Genomic DNA, 27,359 nt, shown 5'->3' with positions numbered 1-27,359 from the left:
TGGCTACCAGGGTGCCAAGAGCTCAGGTTTTGGAGTAAGGCCTGGGTCTGAATCTATACTCTTCCGCTGCTTATTAGCTTTGTGCGTATAATAACATTACCACACCACCTACCTCATAGAATTGGCGTGAAGAGTCCATTATAAAGAAAGCACTGGCCAGGTGCAGTGGCTCATACCTGTAATCCCAGCACTTTGGGAGGCCGAGGTGGGTCGATCACCTGAGGCCAGGAGTTCGAGACCACCCTGGCCAACATGGTGAAACCTCGTCTCTACTAAAAATACAAGAATTAGCTGGGCATGGTGGTGGATGCTTGTAGTCCCAGCTACTCAGGAGGCTGAAGCAGGAGACTCGCTTGAACCCAGGATTTGGAGGCTGCAGTGAGCTGAGATCGCGCCACTGCACTCCCGCCTAGGCCACAGAGGGAGACTCTGTCTAAAAAAAAAAGATGATAAAGAAAGCACTTAACAGAGCCTGGCACAAAGCACACACTCAGTAAATGTTAGCTGTTGTTATTCAGTTTTTCTGACAAAATTGATCCTTTTTGCCACCCTCTTTTATTACTTGTCCTCCCCCACCTTTTTTTTTTTTTTTTTTTGAGACAGAGTCTGGCTCTGTCACCAGGCTGGAGTGCAGTGGTGCGATCTTGGCTCACTGCAACCTCCACCTTCCAGGTTCAAGCGATTCTCCTGCCTCAGCCTCCTGAGTAGGTGAGACTACAGACACCCACCACCACACCCAGCTAACTTTTGTAGTTTTAGTAGAAATGGGGTTTCACCATGTTGGCCAGGATGGTCTCGATCTCTTGATCTCATGATCTGCATGCCTTGGCCTCCCAAAGTGTTGGGATTACAGGTGTGAGCCACTGTGCCTGGACCCCCTACTTTTTTTCACTCTTGGTTTAAAGACTTTCATTTTCATGTAACTTGTTTTGTAGTATTTTATTTTCTGTTGTTGTTTTTTGTGACAGGGTCTCACTCTGTCTCCCAAGCTGGAGTACAGTGGTGCAATCATGCTCACTGCAGCCTCGACCTCCCAGGTTCAAGTGATCCTCCTGCCTCAGCTCCCTAAGTAGCTGGGACTACAGGTGCGCACCACCACGCCCAGCTAATTTTTGTATTTTTTGTAGAGACAGTGTTTCACCAAGTTGGCCAGGCTGGTCTCTAACTCCTGGCCTCAAATGATCCAGCTGCCTTGGCCTCTCAAAGTGCTGGGGTTACAGGTGAGCCACTGCACCTGGCTGTTTTATAGTATTAAGTTCCTCCTTGAGTCTTGTTTGGAAGTAGCTGAGGGCAAATGTAAATGAGAGGTAAGTTCCAGTAGAATACTTGGGCAGAAAGAAGCATCCAGAGCAGCACTCTTTCATAGAAACATAATGCAAGCCATGTATGTAATTTCAAGTTTTTTAGTAGCCACATTAAAAAACTAAACAGTGGTCTGGGCACAGTGGCTCATGCCTGTAATGTCAGCACTTTGGGAGACTGATGTGGGAGGACTGCTTCAGCTCAGGAGTTCAAGACCAGCCTGAGCAACATAGCAAAATCTTGTCTCTACTTAAAAAAAAAAAAACAGTCAGTCAGGTGTAGTGACATGTGCTTATAGTCCCAGCTACTTGGGAGGCTGAGGTGGGAAGATCACTGGAGCTCAGGAGATTGAGGCTGCAGTGGGCTATGATTGTGCCACTGCACTCTGGCCTGGGCAACAGAGCAAGACCCCATCTCAAAAAAAAAAAAAAAAAACCCTAAAAAGTTTGATGGTTTCTCGATAAGTTAAATGTGGAATTACCATATGACCCAGCAATTTCACTCTTAGGTATATACCCAAAAGAACTAAAAACAGGTATCCAATGGCCAGGTGTGATGGCTCACACCTGTAACCCCAGTACTTTGGGAAGCTGGGGTGGAAGGATCGCTTGAGAACATGAGTTTAACACCAGCCTGGGCAACATAGTGAGACCCTTGTCTCTACAGAATAATTAAAAAAATAACCAGGGTGTGGTGGCATCATAACTGTAGTTCTAGCTACTAAAGAGGCTGAGGTGGGAGGATTAGTTGAGCCCAGGAATACAAGGCTGCAGTGAGCTAAGAAGGTGCTACTGCGCTCCTGCCTGGGTGGCAGACCCTGCCTCTGAAAAAAAAAAAAAAAAAAAACCCAAACCCAAACCAAACAAACAAAACCCCTAGATGTTCAAGCAAAAACTTGTGAACAAATGTTCATAGAAATAGAAACAGGTGGACAATAGCCAACAGGTGGAAGCAACTCAAATATCTATCGATTGGTGAATGGAGAGACAAAATGTATTATATCAATACAATGAAATATTAATTCAGCCATAAAAAGGAATGAAGTACCAATACATTCTATAACATGAATGGACCTTGAAAACATGCTAAGTGACAGAAGCCAGTCACAAAAGGCCATATAATTCCATTTACATGGAACATCTAGAATAGGCAAATCCGTAGAGACAGAAAGTACATTTGTGGTTGCCAGGGGCTGGTTTTAGATCCTTGTGCGGGCTGGTCAATGTGCAGATTCCCCAATCCCATTCCAGATATTTTGATTCAGTAGGTCAAAGATGGGTTGGGCCAAGGGAACTGCTTGTTTATGTGTTTATTCAGAGCAATATTTAAAAAAAGCCCTCAGGGAATTCTAATGTGTGGTCTGGTTTGGGGATCTCTGAATTAGAAGTTCATGAAAGTCCCATCAGCAGCTCTAAGAATCTGTAGCCCAATTCAGTAATTTTTTTTTTTTTTTTTTTTTTTGAGACAGAGATTTGTCGCCCAGGCTGGAGTGCAATGGTGTGATCTTGGCTCATTGCAACCTCTGCCCCCTGGGTTCAAGCGATTCTCCAGCCTCAGCCTTGCAAGTAGCTGGGATTACACCCACCATTAGCCACCACACCCAGCTAATTTTTGTATTTTTAGTAGAGACAGGGTTTCACCATGTTGGCCAGGTTGGTCTCGAACTCCTGACCTTAAATGATCCACCAGCCTCGGCCTCCCAAAGTGCTGGGATTACCGGCGTGAGCCACACTGTGCCTGGCCCAATTTAGTAATATTATTAATGATCATTCTTCCTTTACCTTTCTCTTGTTTTTCTTTTTCAGCTTTCCTGCAATTTCTGAGCTGTCTATATGCTTAGGATCACAAGTCTTTTTTGTTATTCTTTTTCTCCTCCTCACCTTCCTCCTTCTCCTTTTTATTTTTTAATTTGTTGTTGTTGTTTTTAAAATAGGATGCATAGACATTATTGAGATATTTAAACAGTACAGAAAAGTTCAAAGAAGTGTGAATGATGTAAAAGAATATTTGTGTACACTGAAGAAGCAATGAAAAAAATTGCTATCTGAAAGATGGTTGAAGAGGTTTTATTTTTTTCCTTTCAACTTGTATTTTACTTTAAAGGGATTCATATGCAGGTTTGTTACACGCACTAATTGTGTGTCTTGGGGATTTGGTGTACAGAAAATTTTGTCACCCAGGTAATCAGCATAATATCAGATAGGTAGTTTTTCAATCTTCACTTTCCTATTGCCCTCCACCCTAAGTAGGCCACAGCATCTATCATTCCCTGGTGATGACATTTGAAACCATCAAGACTGCTAATGCACCAAAAAAAAAAAAAAAAAAAAAATTCAAAGAGGATCTCCCTACCCATAGGTGACCATTGTTAACATGCTTGTGAAGGTCCTTCCAGACTTGCTTTATGCATATATGCAAATGTCGATATGGGTAGAATCATCCTGTGATAAGCTTTTGTCATTCAACAATATAATAGATAGATATGATTTTTAATTGTTAAGGTATTCAATGTTTAAATATTTACTTATTTATTATATTTAACATGGCTCTGGAACTCTATAGCTATTGCTTGCCCTGTTTTCCATGATCTTTGCCAAATGGCTTCAAAGGCTTTTACATTCTTTCTTTTTTTTTTTCTGAGACAGGGTCTTACTCTGTCACCCAGGCTGGAGCGCAGTGGCTCAAACATGGCCCACTGCTGCCTTGACTTCCTGGGCTCAAGCAATCCTTCTACCTCAGCCTCCGAAGTAGCTGGGACCACAGGCATGCACCACCACACCTGGCTAATTTTTCAGTTTTTGCAGAGATGGGGTCTCGCTATGTTTCCCAGGCTAAGGCTTTTACTTTCAATCTTAGGTTGGTTAAACCAGCAGGTGTATTCGATGACAAAGCCTCCATTCCTTCTGCAACACTTTTCGACTTGCAGATAGATTGCTATTTCTTGATATATATATATCAAGAAATATATGTATGTATTCTTGGTTTTAATTTTTAGGTTCTTCCATTGTGCTGTACTTCACTGTATAGGTTACATCTTTCCATGTTCAATACTTTCCCAGTTTTAATATTTTTTTCCTTTAAACATAGGCTTCTCATTCCAGTACTCTCTCACCTGAAGCCAGATAATATAAACAACTCGATCTCTTCTCTCTCTTGTTTTCCTCTTCCTTCTTAGCACTGAAACTCAAAACCAGAGTGAGCCTGCCCCACCTGATGGCCCAGAACATCAGGGTCCCAAATGATGAACTGTTTAAATCACTTGATGCAAAATGAAACATTTATACTGAAATTAAAATAGTTTCTTTCTAGTTTTCTTGACTGCAAATTCTGGTTAAGTTCATTCAAGCTGAACTTGTCAGTTACTTGCTGATGCTTGAAGTGTGTGCTTAGCCTAGCAGCTGGGTAAGCCTGCCCTGCCCTGGAATGGAGCCCTCCTCTAACTGGATGGTTGGGCGTAAGGGTTCTTGGTTACCATCAACAGAAAGATATTGGCTAACTTGGGCAAATGACAGTGAGCTGGAAGGAAATTTGGGCTCGTATGATTTATGCAAAGCTAGGGCTCCATGGTAGGGAATTGACAGCACTCTGGAAGGTCAAGAGAGAGGAAGCAGGTCATCTAGGCGGGAAGAGTTGGGTCACAGTGACGCTGCTGTGACAACGATGTTCTATTTCTCTTTCCCCCTTCTCTCAAGATTGAGACTTCCTGAAAGAGGGAGAATATATGTAATTACTCATTCAGGGGTTCACAGCCTTGGTCCTATTAATATTTTGGGCTGGATAATTGCTGTGAGGGGCCGTCCTGGGTACTACATGATGTTTAGCAGCAGCCCCGGCTGCTTTTCACTAGATGCCAGTATCTCTCCCTGTCATTTGTCACAAACAAATATGTTTCCAGATGTTGCCAAAATGTCCCCTGGGGGGCAAAAACACCCCTGGTTGAGAACCTAGAGAAAAGAATTGCTTCTCTGGCTTGTTTGGGTTAGCAGGCACCTGAAATTAACCCTCACAACAAGACATAGAACAGGGGAAGAGAATTCCTTGAAAGGAAATAGGCTGCTATTAGGAAGGAGAAAGGGATACTTAACATCTCACTATGAGTCTTTAGAGCCATATAGATTCCTGATGAGGGTATTTCACATTTTATGGGTAGCAGTCAGTCGTAGATGCAGAAGAAACCTTGATTCGCAGTAGCCAGGGAAGTAGATCTCCTTTCCTGAGCTCCTGATTTTTCACAGACTACAACTTGTGAAATGAGAAAACAAATCACCAGAGTTGTTAAAATGCAAATTCCAATGCAGTAGGTTTCAGGTGGGTCTGAGATTCTGTATAAATAACAAGCTTCCAGGTGGTGCTGATGCTGCTTTTTTTTTTTTTTTTAAAGTATTCTTTTCATGCGCGTCCGTGTGAAGAGACCACCAAACAGGCTTTGTGTGAGCAACATGGTTGTTTATTTCACCTGGGTGCAGGCGGGCTGAGTCTGAAAAGAGAGTCAGTGAAGGGAGATAAGGATGGGGCCGTTTTATAGGATTTGGGTAGATAAAGGAAAATTACAGTCAAAGGGGAGTTGTTCTCTGGAGGGCAGAGTGGGGGGTCACAAGGTGCTCAGTAGGGGAGCTTTTTGAGACAGGATGAGCCAGGAATAGGAATTTCACAAGACAATGTCATCAGTTAAGGCAGGAACAGGGCATTTTCACTTCTTTTGTGGTGGAATGTCATCAGTTAAGGCAGGAACCGGCCATCTGGATGTGTACGTGCAGGTCACAGGGGATATGATGGCTTAGCTTGGGCTCAGAGACCTGACACTTCTTATGTTACATTTTCCATTTTTTCATCCAATCAGTTTTAAAAGATCAGAAAAGTAATACTTGCTTGTTTTAAAAAAAATCAAAATATTTTTTCACCAACCTAATGCTTAAAAAAAAAATGCAGGCCGGGTACGGTGGCTCATGTCTGTAATCCCAGCATTTTGGGAGGCCGAGGCGGGTGGATCACCTGAGGTCAGGAGTTTGAGACTAGCCTGGCCAACATGGTGAAACCCCGTCTCTACTAAAAATACAAAAATTGGCCGGGTGCAGTGGCTCAAGCCTGTAATCCCAGCACTTTGGGAGGCTGAGGTGGGCGGATCACGAGGTCAGGAGATTGAGACTATCCTGGCTAACAAGGTGAAACCCCGTCTCTACAAAAAATACAAAAAAAAAATTAGCCAGGTGTGGTGGTGGGCACCTGTAGTCTTAGCTACTTGGGAGGCTGAGGCAGGAGAGTGGCGTGAAGCTGGGAGGCGGAGCTTGCAGTGAGCGGAGATCGCGCCACTGCACTCCAGCCTGGGCGACACAGCCAGACTCTGTCTCAAAAACAAAAACAAAAAACCCCAAAAAACCCCCACAAAAATTAGCTGGGCTTGGTGGTGGGCGCCTGTAATCCCAGCTACTCTGGAGGCCGAGGCAGGAGAATTGCTTGAACCTGGGAGGCAGAGGTTGCAGTGAGCCGAGATCACGCTACTGCACTCCAGCCTGGGCAACAGAGTGAGACTCTGACTCAAAAAAAAAAAAAGACAACATCTGTAGAGTAACTTGGTATCTCAACCATGCCTGGCTGTGGGCTGCCAGGCAGGGCCTGAGAGTTCTCACCTAGGCTGGGCCCTGGTGCTAATGGCTGCCTTGTTTCACAAGGGACTGCTTCATCTAAGCCTTTCTTTTTCAGGAAGAGGACACCCACCCTCGTACCTGGTCCCTGGCAAGAGGTGAGTGGGGTGAGAGAGGTGAGTGGGGTGCCCTGAGGGTTTCCTTCTTTAATTATAGAAAGGAAGCATGTAGCAGGGCAATTGTGTCCCAGGGCTGGAACCGGGGGTCGGAGGGCCTCTCCAAGACCTTGAGGACTGCAGTGCCAGATCGTATCTCAGTTACATGGAAGCCTGGGCTCTGGTGCCCGTGAGCTCCAAGGCCTCCTGTGTCCTGCAGTGCCTCCTGGACTGGGGGGCGCCAAGGAGCCCAGAAATGCTTCTGCAATGGCCAGGGGTCTGTCTGTAAGAATGTCATCTTAAGTTCGTTCTCTTTTGAAACCTCTTCTCTCACAGCCCACCTGGCAGAGGCCTAGGGTCTTTGTTCATCTTCCATTTTTTTTTCTTGTAAACTTTCTGCTTACCTGTCTCTGGCTCCTATCCTCTTAATTTCTGGCATCCAGCCTGATCTCCCTAAGCAGTCTGGGCCTCACTTTTGTGTTTCAGACCACTAGGATGGTTCTGGCTATACCCAAAATGTTAAAATGATTTGTGGCACTGTCAAGACCATTGGGACAAATCCCCTTTGCCCAAGAATGTCTCTTTATTTGAGATATATATATATATATGTGTATATATATGTGTATATATATATACGTGTATATATATGTGTATATATATACGTGTATATGTGTATATATCTACAGATGTATATACGCATATATACGCATATATACGCATACATATATGCGTATATATACACATATATACACATACGTATGCATATATACGCATATATGCGTATATATATGCGTATACATGCATATGTATGTGTATATATGTGTATATATACATATGTATGTATATATGTGTATATATACGTATGTATATATGTGTATACATACATATGTATGTATATATGTGTATACATACGTATGTATATATGTGTATACACACATATGTATGTATATATGTGTACACACACATATGTATGTATATATGTGTACACACACATATGTATGTATATATGTGTACACACACATATGTATGTATATATGTGTACACACACATATGTATGTATATATGTGTACACACACATATGTATGTATATATGTGTACACACATATGTATGTATATATGTGTATACACATATGTATGTATATGTGTGTGTATGTGTGTATACACACATATATATGTGTGTGTATGTGTGTATACACACATATATATGTGTGTGTATGTGTGTATACACACATATATATGTGTGTGTATGTGTGTATACACACATATATATGTGTGTGTGTGTGTGTATACACACATATGTGTGTATGTGTGTATGTGTGTGTATACACACATATGTGTGTATGTGTGTGTATATGTGTGTATACACACACATATATGTGTGTATATGTGTGTATACACACATATATGTGTGTATATGTGTGTATATATGTGTGTATACACACATATGTGTGTATATGTGTGTGTATACACACATATGTGTGTATATGTGTGTATACACACATATGTATGTGTATATATGTGTATACACACATGTATGTGTATATATGTGTATACACACATATATAGTATGTGTATACACACGTATATGTGTGTGTATATACGTGTATACACACGTATATGTGTGTGTATATATGTGTATACACACGTATATGTGTGTGTATATATGTGTATACACACGTATATATGTGTGTGTATATATGTGTATACACACGTATATGTGTGTGTATATATGTGTATACACACGTATATGTGTGTGTATATGTGTATACACACGTATATATGTATGTATATATACACATATATATATATTTTTTGAGACAGAGTCTTGCTCTGTTGCCCAGACTGGAGTGCAGTGGCCCAGTCTCAGCTCACTGCAAACTCTGCCCTCTGCCTCCTGGGTTCAAGTGATTCTCCTGCCTCAGCCTCCCAAGTAGCAGGGATTACAGACATGCACCACCACATCTGGCTAATTTTTATATTTTTAGTACAGAGAGGGTTTCGCCATGTTGGCCAGGCTGGTCTCAAACTCCTGGCCTCAAGTGATCCACCTGCCTTGGCCTTGTGCTGGGATTATAGGTGAGAACTACTGTGCCAGCCAGATTTTTTTTTTTTTTTTTGTATTGAGTTGTTTGAGTTTCTTATATATTTTTAATTCCTGTTGTTGCCTTTTTTTGTAGAGACAGGGTCTTGCTATGATGCCCGGGCTGGTCTCAAATTCCTGGCCTCAAGTGATCCTCCCGCCTCTGTCTCCCAAAGTGCTGGGATTATAGGTGTGAGCCACTGAACATAGCCTAGTCCCTTGTTGATGAGGTAGTTTGGAAATATTTTCTTCCATCCTGTAGCTTTCTTTTTTTTTTTTTGAGACAGGGTCTCACTCTGTTGCCCATGCTGGAATGCAGTGCTGCAATCACGGCTCACTGAAACTTCCACCTCCTGGGTTCAAGTGATTCTTGTGCCTCAGCCTCCCGAGTAGCTGGGATTACAGGTGTGCACCACCACATCTGGCTGATTTTTATATTTTTAGTGGAGACAGGGTTTCACCATGTTGCCCAGATTGGTCTCAAACTCTCCACCTTAGGTTCAGGTGATCTGCCTGCCTTGGCCTCCAAAGTGTGGGGATTACAGGGGATTAAAGGCAACTGGCCTTTGCCATGCAGAAACTTTTTTTTTTTTTTTTTTGAGACAAAGTCTTGCTTTTGTCCCCCCAGTCTGGAGTGCAATGTCATGATCTCGACTCACTGCAACCTCCACCTCCCGGGTTCAAGCGACTGTCCTGCCTCAGCCTCCCGAGTAGCTGGGATTATAGTTGCGTACCACCACACCCAGCTAATTTTTTGTATTTTAAGTAGAGATGGGGTTTCACCATGTTGGCCAGGCTGGTCTCAAACTCCTGACCTCAGGTGATCCACCTGCCTCAGCCTCCCAAAGTGCTGAGATTACAGGCGTGAGCCACTGCGCCTGGCTGTAGAAACTTTGTAATGATGTAATCCCATTTGTTTGTTTTTGCTTCTGTTGCTTGTGCTTTTGAGGTCTTACCCAGAAAATCTTTCCCAAGACCAATGTCCTGACTAATGTTTTCTTCTAGTAGTTTTGTAGTTTCAGGCATTAGATTTCAGTATTTAATCAATTTTTATTTGATTTTTGCATACAGTAAAAGATTGCAATCTAGTTTCATTCTTCTGCATATAGATATCCCGCTTTCTCAGCACCATTTATTAACAAGACTGTCCTTTCCTCAATATATGTTCTTGGCACCTTTGTCAAAAATGAGTTGTCTCAAAAAAATTAGCCGGGCATAGTGGCGTGCACCTGTAGTCCCAGCTGCTGGGGAGGCTGAGGCAGGAAAATGGCGTGAACCTGGGAGGAAGAGCTTGCAGTGAGCTGAGTTCACGCCACTGAACTCCAGCCAGGGTGACAAAGCAAGACTCCGTCTCAAAAAAAAAAAAAAATGAGTTGTCTGTATGTGCATGCATTGATTTCTGGGTTTTTTATTCTATTCCATTGGTCTATGTGTCTGTTTTTGTGCCAATACCATGCTGTTTTGGTTACTATAGCTTTGTTTTAGTTACTATAGCTTTGTTGTATAATTTGAATTCGGATAGTATGATACCTCCAGCTTTGTTGTTTTTGCTCAGGATTGCTTTAGCTATTCGGGGTCTTTTGTCGTTCCATACAAATTTTAGAATTTTTTTTCCTGTTTATGTGAAGAATGCCATTGATATTTTAATAGAGATTGTATTGAATCTGAAGGTCACTTTGGATATTATGGGCATTTTAACAATATTAATTCTTCTGACCTATGAGCATGGATATCTTTCCATTTTTTGGTGTCCTCTTTAGTTTCTTTCATTAGTATTTTATAGTTTTCCTTGTGGAAGTCTTCTAATTAATTTAGTCCTAGGTTTTTTGTTTTTTTTTTATAGCTATTGTAAAGGAGATTGCTTTCTTGGTTTCTTTTTCAGATTGATTATTGTTAGCATATAGAAACACTACTGATTTTTGCATGTTGATTTTGTATCCTGCAATTTAACTAAATTTGTTGATTAGTTCTAAGAATTTTTTGGTGGGGTAGGTTTTTCTAAATATAAGATCATGTCATGTGTGTCCAAGGCTAATTTGACTTCTTCCTTTCCAACTTGGATGCCCTTTATTTCTTTCTCTTGCCTAATTGCTCTGGCTAGGATTTCCAGTACTATGTTGAATAACAGTGGTGAAAGTGGCATCATTATCTTGTTTCAGACCTTAGTGGAAAGGGCTTTCAGTTTTTCCCCATTCCGTATGATATTAGCTATGTGCTTGTCACTTATGGCCTTTATTGCATTGAGGTATGTTCTTTCTATATCCAATTTCTTGAGAATTTTATCATGAAGGAATGTTGAATTTTATCAAATGCTCTTTCACCATCTACTGAAATGATCATATGGCTCTATTGCTTCTGTTGATGGGGTGTATTACACTTATTGATTTGTAAATGTTGAACTATCCTTGCATCTGGGGATGAATCCCATTTGATCATGGTGAATGATCTTTTTTTTGAGACAGAGTCTCGCCCTGTTGTCCAGGCTGGAGTGCAGTGGCACGATCTTGGCTCATTGCTGCCTCTACCTCCTGGGTTCAAGCGATCCTTATGCCTTGGCCTCCTGAGTAGCTAGGATTACAGGCATGCACCACCACCCTGGCTAATTTTTGTATTTTTAGTAGAGACAGGGTTTCCCCATGTTGGCCAGGCTGGTCTTGAACTCCTGGCCTCAAGTCATCCACCTGCCTTGGTCTCTTAGTCTCCCAAAGTGCTGGGATTACAGGTGTGAGCCACCGTGCCTGGCCACAGGGTACTTCTTGCCTTGTAGAATGAGTTTGGAAGTATTTCCTCTTCAATGTTTTAGAATAATTTGAGTAGAATTTGTATTAATTCTTCTTTAAATATTTGGTAGAATTCAGCAGTAAAACCATCAGGTCCTATGCTTTTCTTTAAAGAGATACGTTTAATTTCTGCTTTCATCTCATTACTCATAGTTGGCCTGTTTAAGATTTCTGTTTCTTTATGATTCAATTTTGGTAAGTTGTAGGTGTCAAATTATCTTTTTAGTTTTCCAATTTGTTGATGTGTAGTTTTCCATAATAGCCTCTAATGATCCAGGCTGGATGCGGTGGCTTACGCCTGTAATCCTAGCACTTTGGAAGGCTGAGGAGGGTGGATCACCTGAGGTTGGAAGTTCAAGAACAGCCTGACCAACATGGAGAAACCCTGTCTCTACTAAAAATACAAAATTAGCTGGGTGTGGTGGCGCATGCCTGTAATCCCAGCTACTCGGGAGGCTGAGGCAGGAGAATCGCTTGAACCCGGGAGGTGGAGGTTGCAGTGAGCTGAGATCGTGCCATTGCACTCCAGCCTGAGCAACAAGAGCAAAACTCCGTCTCAGGGGGGAAAAAAAAGTCTCTAATGATTCTTTGTATTTCTGCGGTATCAGTTGTAATGTGTCCTTTTTCATCCCTGATTTTATTTATTTGGTCTTCGTTTTTTTCTTGGTTAGTCTAGCTAAAGATTTGCCAGTTTTGTTATCTTTTCAAAAAACAACTTTTTGTTTTGTTTATCTTTTGTGTTACAATTTTTTTCCTTCCCCCCACCACCTTTTTTTTTTTTTTTTTTTTTTTTTTTTGAGACAAGATCTGGCTCTATCGCCCAGGCTGGAGTGCAGTGGTGCCATCTCGGCTCATGCAACCTCTGTCTCCTGGCTGAGGCCGTCTTCCTACCTTAGCCTCCCAAGTAGCTGGGACTACAGGCATGCACCACCATGCCTTGCCAATTTTGTATTTTAAGTAGAGATGGAGTTTTGCCATGTTGTCCAGGCTGGTCTTGAACTTGTGAACTCAAGCAATCCGCCTGTTTTGGCCTCCCAAAGTGCTGGGATTATGGGCATGAGCCACTGGACCTGGACTTTTGTATTATTATTATTATTTTTTTTTGAGGTGGAGTTTTGCTCTTGTTGCCCAGGGTGGAGTGCAATGGCATGATCTCGGCTCACTGCAACTTCTACCTCCTGGGTTCAAGTGATTCTCTTGCCTCAGCCTCCCAAGTAGCTGGGATTACAGGCATGCACCACCACACCTGGCTAATTTTGTATTTTTAGTAGAGATGGGGTTTCACCACGTTGGCCAGGATGGTCTCGAATTCCTGACATCAGGTGATCCACCCACCTCGGCCTCCCAAAGTGCTGGGATTACAGGTGTGAGCCATCGGGCCCAGCCATCTTTTGTATTTTTTTAATAGACAAGTTTTGTTATGTTGCCCAGGCTGGTCTCAAACTCCTGGCCTCAAGTGATCCTCCTGCCTTGACCCCCTAAAGTTCTGGTATTATAGGCATGAGTCACTACGCCTACTCTTTGGGGCTTTTTAAACCAGAAATCAGAATCTTCTTAAACCACTTTTAATTTCTGTCTCATATGTAATGGGATCTTTTCCTTTCAGTTTCTCCAGTGGTCAGATATGACTCAGGGGAAGAGGCTAGAGTCAGAACCAAAATCTTTTCATTCTGTCTTTGGTTTGTACTCTGAGGTCTTGGTTTATATTTTTATCTTTGTTACTCTTCTATCTGTGACTTTCTCCTCAAAATATCTCACTTGAATTTAATGTGAAACCCACTTGGGTTTCTTGTGGATTTGTGTCCTGTATTAGTCCTTGGGTATGTGGTTTTCTATGAAGGTCTGCAATGCACATATATCTTTGTGCCTTTTTGCTAATCTTTGTGGGTACTTGTAAAATATTCCTTCAGCACTACAGACAGTGTACACACATACCTTTTTCTTAGATGCAAATATAGGATTGATTGAGAAGGAAACTTGGGCAATTACTCAAGTGCCCAGAAGAAATCTGAAAACTTGAGGCTAGAATGAAATTTGGGTCATCATTGTCGGTAATTCTTTGTCTCCAGAGAATATTTTACTTACATTAATTCTTTGGACTAGACTATAGTTTTGAAAGACTTAAAAAATTGCTTGAATTTTGTATATGTAACTTGTATCTTGTATATGTAACTCTGTTTTTTACAGTAATCAGAGGAAGGAAAATCTTCAGAATCTATGAATAGGCATCATGACATTCAGGCCCAAGAACAAAGTTTTATCTGGACACAGCATGGTCTGAGATTCTAGACTTTGCCTCAATACCTAGAAGCTACCAGAACATTCTTGTTTCCTTTGTCCCTTTTTTGCACAGGAGTAATTCCTGGAAGCAGAACTAGGTGACATCTTTAACACATACTTTTTGCTAATTCCCATGATTTCTCCTAGGATAGGCCCATAATTCAGGATTAGGGATTGCCAATGTTGAGATCGAGCTAGAATACCCACAAGTGGCTTCACTCTGAGCTTCAGTTTATTCTACTGTTTATGGCCCTTAGAACACTGGCATAAGCTATTCATATCAATAGATTCATTTCTGAGGCTTAATCCTTGACAAGAATATGAATAAGACAGAGAAGAGGGGAGTGGCCCTTCATGCTCTGAGAGTAGAGGTTCACTTTGGTTCAAGACTCATAGCTCTCAGCTGTAAAGTCACAATTTCCATGTGGCTGGTACCTGGGGCACTGAAGATATTTCCCTAGAATATGATCACTTTTGTGGGTTGAATGCCCTTTGATTTAGAGCAGGTAAAAGAATTTAATAATGATTATCTTGGTGCCACCTACATGCAAATCCCACTGAGGTCAGTGACAAAATACAGAAAGAAACTCAGTTTTGGCATGTCATGCCGAGGAGATATCAATAATGATTGCCTTTACACACACTGATGCATTACATGGATAGGTTGGTCCCTGCAGAGAGGTCATTTGCAGTATATGTTGGAAGACTCTAGAATGGGAGAGATGAATAAATTCAGACCAGAGCTGACATACAGAAAATTTTCAGTTAAAGTTTTATATATCTAATTAGTATGAAAGGTAAACCTGGGCAAGGAAATTAGAAAGAATTCAGAATTCAAAAATCTTTTAGAAATAATCCAATTTATTTTCTCAGAATAACTTTGGCATGATTTTTCATAGAGCATACTCCTTTTTCCTTGTTTCCTCCTTCTGTCATATTAAGGTCCTATTGATTTCGGTCCCTGTTAATGAATAAATAAGTTTAGAGATTATTTTGGCCATTGGTATCAATAAGGACCCAAACAATGGGTCCTTAACATCTCAGCGGAACTTCACAGCTCTCTTTAATACTAATATTCCTCCTGACCCATGCATCTATCCATAAAATATTAATGAGCAAACATAGTACTAGACTTTGAGAATATACAGATGAATAAAGTGATATCTCTGCTCTTGCATGTAAGACCATTGTTTAGCTATTCTTTATAGTGGATACCAAACCATGATCCTTGTCTTCTCCTACTCTTCTGACATTCTCATAGCTTTTCATGTAACTGTGAAACAATAAGATGTTGAACACAATCTCAAAGAGCTGATGCCATCAAGGTAGTACTGACATGCTGGTGGGGAGCTAGGAGCTCTGGATCCATGTCCTTCTTCTGAGTGAATTTGGGCAAGTCAGTAGCCTCTCTGAGCTTTATTTTATTTTTATTTTTATTTTTTTGAGACAGAGTCTCGCTCTTGTTGCCCAGGCTGAAGTGCAGTGGCATGATCTCAGCTCACTGCAACCTCCGCCTCCTGGGTTCAAGCGATTCTCCTGCCTCAGCCTCCTGAGTAGCTGGAATTACAGGTGTGTGCCACCATGCCCGGCTAATTTTTTGTATTTTTAGTAGAGATGGGGTTTCACCGTGTTAGCCAGGATGATCTTGATCTCCTGACCTCGTGATCCGCCCGCCTTAGCCTCCCAAAGTCCTGGGATTACAGGCATAAGCCACCGCGCCTGGCTATCTCTATCTATCTATCTATCTATCTATTTAATCTATCTAGAAGTCTTGCTGTATTGCCCAGGCTGGTCTTGAATGCTGGGCTCAAGTAATCTTCCTGCCTCAGCTTCCCAAGTAGCTGGGACTACAGGTGCACACCACTGTGCTTGGCTGAACTTCAATTTTCACAATTTCAAGAGTGTTATTAAACTAAGTTACCTGAGAAACTTATACCTATGACTGATTATAGTGACATTTAAGTGACCTGAGAAATTAATGCCTATGACAGGCTATCCCCAACTTAGGTATAATTTCTTGCCTCCCTGCTCATTGCCCTAGCCTTTCATTTGCTTTTTCCTTAAAAAAGCTTTGATCCCTAGTGTTTGGTGTCATTGAGGGTTGGGTAAGATATCCAGAGACTTACTTTTCAGTAATACACATATTTTCACAGATATATTTCTGTTTAAAGTTGTTTCTGTTGCCTCCACAGCCACTGAAGACAAAGGGCTCACATAAAAAGGTCAAAGTGTTGTAGTAGAATCTGGTCAAATATAAATTACAGGTGCCCTTCATCGGAGGATAGTTGCAGTATTCTGTGAATGAGAATTCCAGAGTCAGGTTTTCTTTACTGCTCTTTGGCATTCTTGTTCTCACAGGCTCAGACTACTAAAACTTTCAACCCACATAAATATAACTAATTTTACCCCTGGGGAACAAGACAGAGTTCCCTAAGCATATGGGGAAATTGTTCCAGACTACAGACTGGGTCCATGACACAGAGAGAAATAGAGAAGGACAATGAGGTACTTATACTACTTTAGAGCTGAAAACAAGAAAGACCTGAGGTTTCCTTCATCCTTCCCAGTAAACATATCCCATTTCCTGACTCCACATGCTTCCCATGTCACTGGAAGTGAGCAACTCATCAGCTTCCTCAAGGACACAGTTCAGAGCCCTTACTTTCGCTCTCTCCTCCCCGCCCACCAGAATCTGTGCAAATACACAAGCTAAAAAGACCTCTCACCCACTACACCTACTCAGAAGGACAGGTTTAAAATGTCCACTCTGGCAGATCTTCCTTTCCTCCATCAGTCTGTTTCCTCTCCTATCCAGCCCCACTTTTCCCTACCCATCCAGACTCACCTGGTTTTACTGAGACCGTGGAGATTAAGTGGTTAGAGCAGAAGCCATGATGACCGAGTTGGAGACAGAGAAAGAGTTAATGTTAGTCTTCTTGAAGCCCAACTACAATTCTTTTTTTAATTTTTTTTTTTAATTGAGATGGAGCCTCACTCTGTTGCCCAGGAGGGAGTGTAGTGGTGCTATCACGGCTCTCACTGCAACCTCTGCTGCCTGGGTTCAAGTGATTCTTGTGCCTCAGCCTCCCAAGTAGCTGGGACTACAGGCGTGTGCCACCACGCCCAGCTAATTTTTGTATTTTTAGTACAGACGGGGTTTCGCCACATTGGACAGGCTGTTCTTGAACTCCTGACCTCAGGTGATCCGCCTACCTTGGCCTCCCAAAGTGCTGGGATTACAAGGGTGAGCCACTGCGCCTGGCTGCCCAATTGCAATTCTTATCCATGATTGGGAACTTGCCCCTTTTGCCTTGAGTGTTTCATAGATGCTAATGTTAATTTGAATGAAGAACAAATTAATTTAAATAAGTAGGATAGGAGTGCTCTATACATATATGGGGGAATGATGGCCTCTGCATATCTGTGTCAGTGGAATATAACATAGTGGTTCTACACATATGTGTTGAATAGACTTAAAACTCATCTAATGTACAGACACACACCCCAACAAAGGAATTTCTTGGACACCTCTGAAATCAATCCCATTTTCATAACCCCCACTCTTATACTGAAATCTCATGGTTAAAACTTAAGTTGATTCTACTTTCTGTCTTCCTCCTTCTCCACTCCATAGAGGAAACTCAATGTAATTCTCTGAATCAGATGTCCTAGAGCCATATGGTTTGACATAAAAAGGGGACTTGATTCTAATTACTGGCAGCAACATCACCCAGGCTTCCCAGACCTCCCTCTCCTTCACAGTGTCACATTGGTCTGCCCTTTCTGTTTTTCTTTACCTCCAAGATGTCCACTTTCACATAACTGTTTTCTGAGTTGTAGAGGAAATATGTTCCCTGAAGGTGTGTGGAGAAGCATGGACAAGATGAGGAGCCATAGAGAAAAGTGACACCATGCAGGCTTCATGATGTTGCAGACAGCAGATAGAAGAATCCTGTACTTGGCTGAAATATCTGAAGGGTTGGCTCTCCTTCTCATGTGAGGAGTTGAATTCATATCTCTGATTTTTATCTTCCCAGGGCTTAAGCCTGGGCAGGGTTCTGGTGCATCCAGAATCAGCCTTGTGAGCAGGACAGTAAGTTCTTGGGTACCCAGCCATGTAGCTTGAAGGACCATGCTTTGCCAGAACCCTACTGATTAACCTTAGCCTTCCCCACTTCTTTCCTCCACATCTAGGGATCATGACCACTATTGCTTGGGACATCAACATCTCTATAATGAACAGTTGTAAATAAATTCTTACCAATGCTTTAATATATACGTGTGAATACTTGAAAGCAAATTAACTAAGGCTTGAGCCTAAGAAACTGGAACAAAACAGCAAAGTAAGTAAAGAGAAAGTAGACAGAGGATAATTGAAGAAAGTAGTTGAAATTAGTGAATTAGAAAAAAAAACACTAAAATTGCCAAATAAAACTAAAAGTTTGTATTTTAAAAATAGCATTAAAATAGACAAAACTGCCAATAATGGCTGGAAAAAACATAGAAGAAATAAACACGTTCAGTAATAGAAATGTGAAATGGATAGAACTCAAACACGGAGGAGAGGAAAAATTTACCAGGAAATAGTCTTGCTCCTGATCTTAAAGGAAAACTTTTTAATTTCTCCCATTAAGTATGATGTTATCTCAGGATTTTTCATAAATGCGCTTTTTTAGTTTGAGGAAGTTCTATTCTTAATTTGAGGAGTGTTTCTATCATAAAAGGGTGACAGATTTTTGTCAACTTTTTTTTCTGTGTCTATTGAGTTGATTATGTTGGTTATGCCCTTTGCTCTGTTAAAGTGGTATATTACATTGATTTCTGCATGCTTGAATAATCTTGCATTCTTGGGACAAATTCCATTGGATTTGATTATGGCATATAATCTTTTTTTATATGTGGCTGAATCTTTTTACTAATATTTTTTGAGAATTTTTGTGCCTATATTCATAGGGACTATTGGTCTGTAGTTTTCTTTTTTATGATATCTTTGTCTGTAGTACTGGCCTCATAGAAAGAGTTGGAAAGTATTCCATCCTCTTCTATATTTTGGAAGAGTTTGTAAATGATTAGAGTTAATTCTGTAAAAGTTTGGTAGAGTTCTCCATTGAAATCATCTGAGCTTGGGATTTCCTTTGTGGAATATTTTTTGATTAGTGATTTGGTGTCTACTCTTTACAGATCTCTTCAGATTTCCCATTTATTTTAAGTCAGTTTTGGTAGTTATCTTTTTAAGAATTTGTTCATTTCATCTAAGTTATCTAATTTTTTAGCATACAGATATTCCCAGGATTCCTTTATAATCATTTTTATTTCTGTATGGGGTAGTGGACGTGTTTGCTTCCACCAAGAGCATGTGCCTTGTCCAGCTCGAGTATGGCTGTAGGCATCCCTGGGCAGCAACCCCTCCTGGCTCAGTGTGGGGACAGGAATCTGCTAGGGCTCTGTAGCCAACTTGCTAGGCCTCAGTCTGTCCAGCACTAGTTTAAGAGTGGGAGAATCTAGCTTCAAACTGTACCTCTGCTTGTGATCTTGCACAAGCCTCTACCTGGCTTTGGGCCTTGGTACCCATCTTGGCTGATTGATTAAGATGCCCTACAAGTTTCCTTTTAGTTTTGACAATGTTTCCTGTATTCACCTAGGGCAGGGATTCTAAACTGATTTTAGGTATTAGGGGCCTCTTTGAGAATTGTTTGCCCTTTTCTTAGAAACATGCTTGACTGGGTGCAGTGGCTCACACCTGTAATCCCAGCACTTTGGGAGGGGGAGGCAGGCAGATCACTTGAGGCCAGGAGTTCAAGACTAACCTGGCCAACATGGTGAAACCCCGTCTCTACTAAAAATACAAAAATTAGCTGGGCATGGTGGTGTGTGCCTGTAATCCTGGCTACTTGGGAGGCTGAGGCAGTAAAATCACTGGAACCTGGGAGACAGAGGCTGCAGTGAGCAGAGATCATGCCACTGCACTCCAGCCTAGGTGACAGAGTGAGACTCCATCTCAAAAAAAAAAAAAAATTACAATATTGTGAATAGCCACAGCTTAGAAGTTAGGAAAGCCCAGTCGAAGCAAGAGATGGGTAGTGCTTCATCTAGCGAAAGAGTTTGAAGTGGTTCTGGAAATTTTGGTTGTGGTCTTGGAGGTGGCTTCAGTGGGAATGACAACGTTGGTCGTGGAGGAAACTTCAGTGGTTGTGGTGGCTTTGGTGGCAGCCGTGGTGGTGGTGGATATGGTGGCAGTGGGAATGGCTATAATGCATTTGGTAATGATGCAAGCAATTTTGGCGGTAGTGGAAGCTACAATGATTTTGGCAATTACAAAAATCAGTCTTCAAATTTTGGACTCACGAAGGGAGGCAACTTTGGAGGCAGAAGCTCTGACCCCTATGGTGGTGGAGGCCAATACTTTGCCAAACCACAAAACCAAGGTGGCCATGGAGGTTCCAGTAGCAGTAGTAGCTATGGCAGTGGCAGAAGATTTTAATTACTGCCAGGAAACAAAGCTTAGCAGGAGAGGAGAGCCAGAGAAGTGACAGGGAAGCTACAGGTTACAACAGATTTGTGAATGCAGCCAAGTACAGTGGTGGCAGGGCCTAGCTGCTACAAAGAAGACATGCTTTAGACAAATATTCATGTGTATAGGCAAAACTCAAGGACTGTATTTGTGACTAATTGAATAACGTGTTATTTTAGTTTCAGTTCTGTGGAAAGTATAAAGCATTCCAACAAAGGGTTTTAAAGTAGATTTTTTTTTTGCACGCATGCTGTTGATTGCTAAATGTCATAGTCTGATAATGATACTGAGTAAATCTGTCTTTCCTTTTTTTAAAATGTACTTCTAGTTATAATTTTTGTCTTAAAGTCTATGTATTAGGGTACTCCAGAGGAACAGAACCAATGAAACAAAACCAATGTTAGGGAATTGGCTTGTGTGATTGTAGGGATGGACAAATCTGAAATTTGCAGGGCATGCTGGCAGACTGGAGATTCAGGAAAGAGTTGATGTTGCAGTTTTGAGTTCAAAGGCAGTCTGGAGTCAGAATACCTCCTTCCTCTGTGGGACCTCAGTCTATTTCCTCTTAAGGCTTTCAACTGATTGGATGAGGCCCACCTGCATCATGAAGGGTAATCTCTTTTACTCAAAGTCTACTAATTTAAATATCAATCATATATATATATATATATATATATTTTTTTTTTTTTTGAGATGGAGTCTCTATTGCCAAGGCTGGAGTGCAATGGCGCTATCTTGGCTCACTGCAACCTCTGCTGCCCGTGTTCAAGCAATTCTCCTGCCTCAGCCTCCCAAGTAGCTAGGATTACAGGCACCCACCACCACACCTGGCTAATTTTTTGTATTTTTAGTAGAGATGAGGTTTCACTATGTTGGCCAGGCTGGTTTTGAACTCCTGACCTCAGGTGATCCACCCGCTTTGTAATCCCAAAATGCTGGGATTACAGGCATGAGCCACCACGGCCAGCCAGCATACTAATTTTTCTTTGTAGAACTGCCCTTTCATGTAATGGACTCTCAGTCACAGTGTCCATTATTTCTCATGAGTGTAGACAGAAACAACTCATGAATGGGAGGATTGGGAGCTGTTGAGTATTTGGGTAAGAGTGAGGGAGGCCGGGTGCGGTGGCTTACGCCTGTAATCCCAGCACTTTGGGAGGCCGAGGTGGGCAGATCACAAGGTCAGGAGATTGAGACCATCCTGGCTAACACAGTGAAACCCCGTCTCTAGTAAAAACACAAAAAATTAGCCGGGCGTGATGGCAGGCACCTGTAGTCCCAGCTACTCGGGAGGCTGAGGCAGGAGAATGACGTGAACCCGGGAGGTGGAGCTTGCAGTGAGCCAAGGTGGTGCCACTGCACTCCAGCCTGGGTGACAGAGTGAGACTCTGTCTCCAAAAAAAAAAAAAAAAAAAAAAAAGTGAGGGCATCTAGGGTTTTAATGTTCAAGGATTTTGGTTCATGTTGGGCAAATCTTAATTCAATTCTCTTATTAGTGTGAAGATTTGCCTTGCTAGGGAAATAATTATTTTCCATTTGGGCATTATAAATGAGAAGGTATTTAAAAGTTCCAGCTAGTATAAATAATCAATTCTGTTATATATCATGACACTATAGCTCCATAAGATTAATAACATAAATTCTATGTAGCACCAAATGTAGGGAACCTCAATATAGATATAGCCAGGACATTATCTTTGAAAAAATGTTAAACTTGCATTTTTACCTTTCCAATAACTCTGAATGATTTTGCATATTTGAATTCTATTGTGTTAGTTTTGATCCTGCCCTGCATGTTAGCATAATCAATATACAGATATTTAGTTTCTCTGTTGCATAATATATTGTTAAAGGAAGCCAAATAAGATATGATTCTTTTTTTCAAGGTTTTCATAAAGAAGTTGTATAAAAGAGTTGAAATCTGATTTTATAGTCAATGGGTAGAGGCTAAGTGTCTGGTGTTGGCAAGACTACATTCCCCACAGTGCGGAGAAAGGTTAGGGCCAGAGCTTTGAGTAAAAGGAATCTGAAGGTGCTGGTTCCATGTTTCCAACAAAGTTGATGTCTTTGCTCCTCCGTATCACCATCTTCATTGTTCCAATTAAGATAAGGCTGGGTGGTGACAGGGTTGAGTGGCAAAGATCCTAGGCTACAATGGCGGGATAAATATGTTCCCAAGTGCCAGATGCCTTGTGTTCTGCTGTGTGTGTTGAGAAGGAGGGCTTCCTGATGACAGTATTATTTAAATATTGGGTTCCTGAAGTGCCTGTATTATCATGTGTGAGTGTGGGAGTGAATATTTTGAGCTGCAAGTCCCCAGGGAGAGATGGTATGTTCCATTCCAGAGTGTGGGCCTTAAGACATGGAGTGAAAATGTTATGGGGTGGAAAACAGTGAGGATCATTAACTTCCTGTTTGTTTGGTAAAGGCGTGTGAAGGAAAGATGCTTGAGAAAATCTTGGAGTACCCATTGAACCCATAAGCAGTTCATTAAAAAAAAAAAAAAGGAATCTACATTATACCAGGTATACGATGGCCCTAAAGGTACAAGTAAGTTTTATGAGCAAGTAGATTATACTCCCAGCCCATGAAATATCCTGTTTTTGTTGTGTTGTCACAGAATTTGAAATCCACACTTATGGCTTCTTTGAGAATTCCTGAAGACCAGATGTCTAATGTTGGAAAAATTGTTGCCTGGTTTGCACAAGTTCTCCAGTGAAATGTGTTTTAGGACCAATTGTAAATGAGCTGCTTTAACTCATTTGCCCTGAAGGACAGTGGGGAATGAAAATTTTCCCAATAGGCAGAACTTGAGGAAAATGCATTCTTGTCTATTTTACCTGCAAGCAAAGATAGCCTAATTCATGGATTTGGGAGTGGTTGGAATGACCTTCTTGTATTGCAAGGGTAGTGGAATAAGTAAGACTAGAAAGTTGGTGAGAACAAGTTTTAGAGAAGAACACTGTGAATGGAAATTCTATTATGACATATTAATTTGTCAGGAATAATTTATTGACAGCTGGGTGCAATGGCTTACGCTTACAATACCAACACACACATACACACACACACATACACACACACACAAAGAATAATTTGTTGGGCTGGGTGCGGTGACTCATGCCTGTAATCCTAGCACTTTGGGAGGCCGAGGTGGGTGGATCACGAGGTCAGGAGATCGAGACCATCCCGGCCAACATGGTGAAACCCTGTCTTTACTAAAAATACAAAAATTAGCTGGATATGGTGGTACGTGCCTGTAATCCCAGCTACTCAGGAAGCTGAGGCAGGAGAATCACTTGAACCAGGGAGTCGGAGGTTGCAGTGAGCCGAGATCGCGCCACTGTACTCCAGCCTGGTGACAGAGCAAGACTCCGTCTAAAAAAAAAAAAAAATTTGTTGAATAAATGGATCTATAATGTGAAATTATTCATGTTTCATGTAACTGTTTATCAAGGGTCCTCAGTATAGAAGATATCCTTAATAATCAGATGGACCAGATATGTCACTCTGTAAATTCCATCTATCTTCTTGCTCAGGCAGTCCGTTAACCAAGTAATGGGCTTGATATAGCCATAGTCTTAGACACAGAAACTATGCATAAATTTAACCAAAGTGACTTTCGACTTTTAAGTGTCCTGATTGGTATGATACTAATTTAGTCCCATGTTACAAAAGAACCAAATAGATCATTTGGGACATTTTTCCTCATTACTATGCTGTTATAATGAACTTAGACTCGGTTTTTTATTGTAGTAAAATATACATCACATAAAGTTTACCTATTTATTTATATATTTAGACAGTGTCTCATTCTGTTATCCAGGCTAGAGTGCAGTGGTGCCATCTTGGCTCACTGCAACCTTTGCCTCCCAGGCTCAAGTGATTCTCCTGCCTCAGCGTCCCGAGTAGCTGGGATTACAGGTGTGTGCCATGACACCCACCCAATTTTTAGTAGAGATGGGGTTTCACCATGTAGGCCAGGTTGGTCTTGAACTCTGGACCTCAGGTGATCGCCTTCCTCAGCCTCCCAAAGTGCTAGGATTACAGGCGTGAGCCACCACACCCAACCAAATTTACCATTTTAACCATTTTAAAGTGTACATTTCAGTGACATTAAGTACATTCACATTGTTGTGGATTCCTTACCACTATTCATCTTCAGAACTTGAAAAAAAATTACCTGGTCCAGAATGTCATGTTTTTCAGGTTTTCTTTTTGAGACAGGGTCTTGCTCTGTTGCCTAGGCTAGACTGCAGTGGTGCAGTCATGACTCACTGCAGCTTTGACCTCCTGAGCTCAAGTGATCCTCCTGTCTCAGCCTCCCAAAGTGCTGGGATTCCCATGCCCAGCCGAGAATTTTTTTTTTTTTTTTTTTTTTTTTAAACACAGGATCTCACTCTGGTTGCCCAGGCTGGAATGCAGTTGTGTGATCCCAGCTTACTGCAGGCTTGATCTCCCCGGCTCAGGTGATTCTCCCACCTCAGCCTTCTGAGTAGCTGGGATTACAAGCATGTGCCACCATGCCTGAATAATTTTGTACTTTTAGTAGAGATGAGTTTCACTATGTTGCTCAGGCTGGTCTCAAACTCCTGGACTCAAGCAATCTGCTCACCTCAGCCTCCCAGAGTGCCGGGATTACAGGCATAAGCCACCGTGCCCGACCTAGAATTTTGTAATCATCCCATTAGACTTGCTTTTTTCATCCACCATATCTTGTTAATATCAGCTTTGATGGACTTGTTGAATACCTTATGGTCATCTTAGCAAATAATACTGTATTGTTCCTGCCTGTTTTAGGAACTTACTTCCCACTACAAGAAGTAAGAAAATATATTAATGCCTATGTATCTACTTACCTCGTGTATTACCATCTCTAGAGGCATATTGTCTTATAAAGTTGAAGATGCAATTATGTTTCAAGGCTGGGGATTTCCCTTGCTGTATGCAGTATAAGCACTGAGCTTATGTCCTTTGCAGCATCGTCAAAACACATAGGTTTGGGGACCAAGTTGGTGTAGGTAGTATATAAGATTCTACTTTGTAACAGTTTTGCTTCCCATTCTTATGATTATGCACTTTACTGGTTTGATTGTTTTTGTGTCTAAATAGGGGAATACTTTCATCAGGCAATGAAAAAATGGACCTGTTCAATTGAGAGTTGAGATTTATATCTGGCCACTTCAGTCTCTTCATAAGAATAAAAAAATTGACAAAAGACAGGTATTATAGTTTGCCTGCAATTTTTGAAACTGTCTGTGAAGATAAAATAGGGTTAATTTTCACCTTAGCTACTTTGAAAAATATATACATATAATTGTACCCCATCTCAGTTGTAAAATATAATGGGAGTCATTAAAGTCCAAAAGATGGGAAAATGTAAAGCCTGCCCAGGCAGTTCTCTCAAAAGCTAATATCACACAGAAATGAAGTTTTACATAAAGAACACAGCTTATTTGTGGTAGTGGCTAAACACAAAAGTATGAAATGCATAATAGAGGAGGATTGTTAACGCAAGCCAGCTATTACAGGCTTATAATGAACAGCACAAATAATGCTATCTGTATTTTCCTAATCATTGTGTTGCAGCATTAATATTTTTCTAGCATTTATTTTTTATTTCTTTCATTGTTTTATATAGGGTATGTTGGTTTATGATATAATTAACAGTATTTATTGGTAATATACAGATAGAGCTCATTTAGAGATTTTATACTTGTAGCCAGGTGAAGGAGTCAGAGCTGCCTTTCGATTGTCTCCCTTTAAGGAGTAGGTAAGTACTTTTTGTGATGTTAGACCAAGGCATTAAACATATTTATGAACAGAAAGGAGAGAGTATATGCATGGAATAGTCAAGGGTTGGGAGGTAGTGAACAGCAGTTGTTTAGGTCTGCTCATCAGTATATTTCATATCTAATAATAGCATTCCAACTTTTCCTTGTAGAATTGTCCTTCCCATTCATAGTGCCCTAAGTTGCCTAAACATATAAACTTGAGAAAATTAAGGATGGGACAGTTGGGGGCTGTGATCATTATTGTAAATCTCAGGGAACTGAGGCATTTTGTGCACTGGGATTTGGTTTATATTGAGCCATTTTTTGGGTTTTTTTTTAAAAAAATTCATTTTTGACAAGTTATAGTTGTGTGTGTATCTATATATACACACACAACTATAACTTGTATATATGTTACATATATAGAGTTTTGTAAACTATAACTATATATAGTTTTGTAAACTATAACTATATTTATCTATATATATATAGATATAGTTTTGTAAACTATATCTATATATAGGTTTTTTTTTTTGACTTGGGGTCTTGCTCTGTCACCCAGGCTGGAGTGCAGTGGCATGATCTTGGCTCACAGTAGCCTCGATCTCCTGGGCTCAAGAAATCCTCCCACCTCAGCCTCCTGAGTAGCTGGAATTACAGGTGGGCACCACCACACCCGACTAATTTTGTGTTTTTTTTTTTTGTAGAGACGATGTCTCACTATGTTGCCCAGGCTGGTCTTGAACTCCTGGGCTCAAGCAATCCTCCTGCCTCAGTCTTCCAAAGTGCTGGGGTTATGGGCAGAAGCCACTGTGTCCAGCTTGTTGTATATACTTATGGGGTACAAAGTGATGTTATAATTTATGATTTGATTGGAATAATCAAATCAACCAAA

General features: G+C 41.2%; 1 protein-coding gene across 2 annotated transcripts in view; it reads left to right on the top strand.

Annotated features, from left to right (window-relative positions):
- WFDC3 (WAP four-disulfide core domain 3) overlaps window positions 1-27,359 on the top strand; it is a 93,288-nt gene that overhangs the window by 20,671 nt on the left and 45,258 nt on the right. For both annotated transcript variants that reach the window (XM_054467638.2, XM_054467635.2), the window contains exon 2: window positions 7,003-7,042. Coding sequence is in view for 1 of the 2 variants with exons in the window: in XM_054467635.2 (XP_054323610.1) it covers window positions 7,003-7,042 (40 nt within the window). In the remaining variant the exon portion in view is untranslated. The remainder of the gene's footprint in view (window positions 1-7,002; window positions 7,043-27,359) is intronic.

Source organism: Pongo pygmaeus, chromosome 21, assembly GCF_028885625.2.
Source record: "Pongo pygmaeus isolate AG05252 chromosome 21, NHGRI_mPonPyg2-v2.0_pri, whole genome shotgun sequence".
In the NCBI taxonomy this organism is placed as follows: Eukaryota; Metazoa; Chordata; class Mammalia; order Primates; family Hominidae; genus Pongo; species Pongo pygmaeus.
This window is presented reverse-complemented; position numbering and strand designations above follow the sequence as displayed.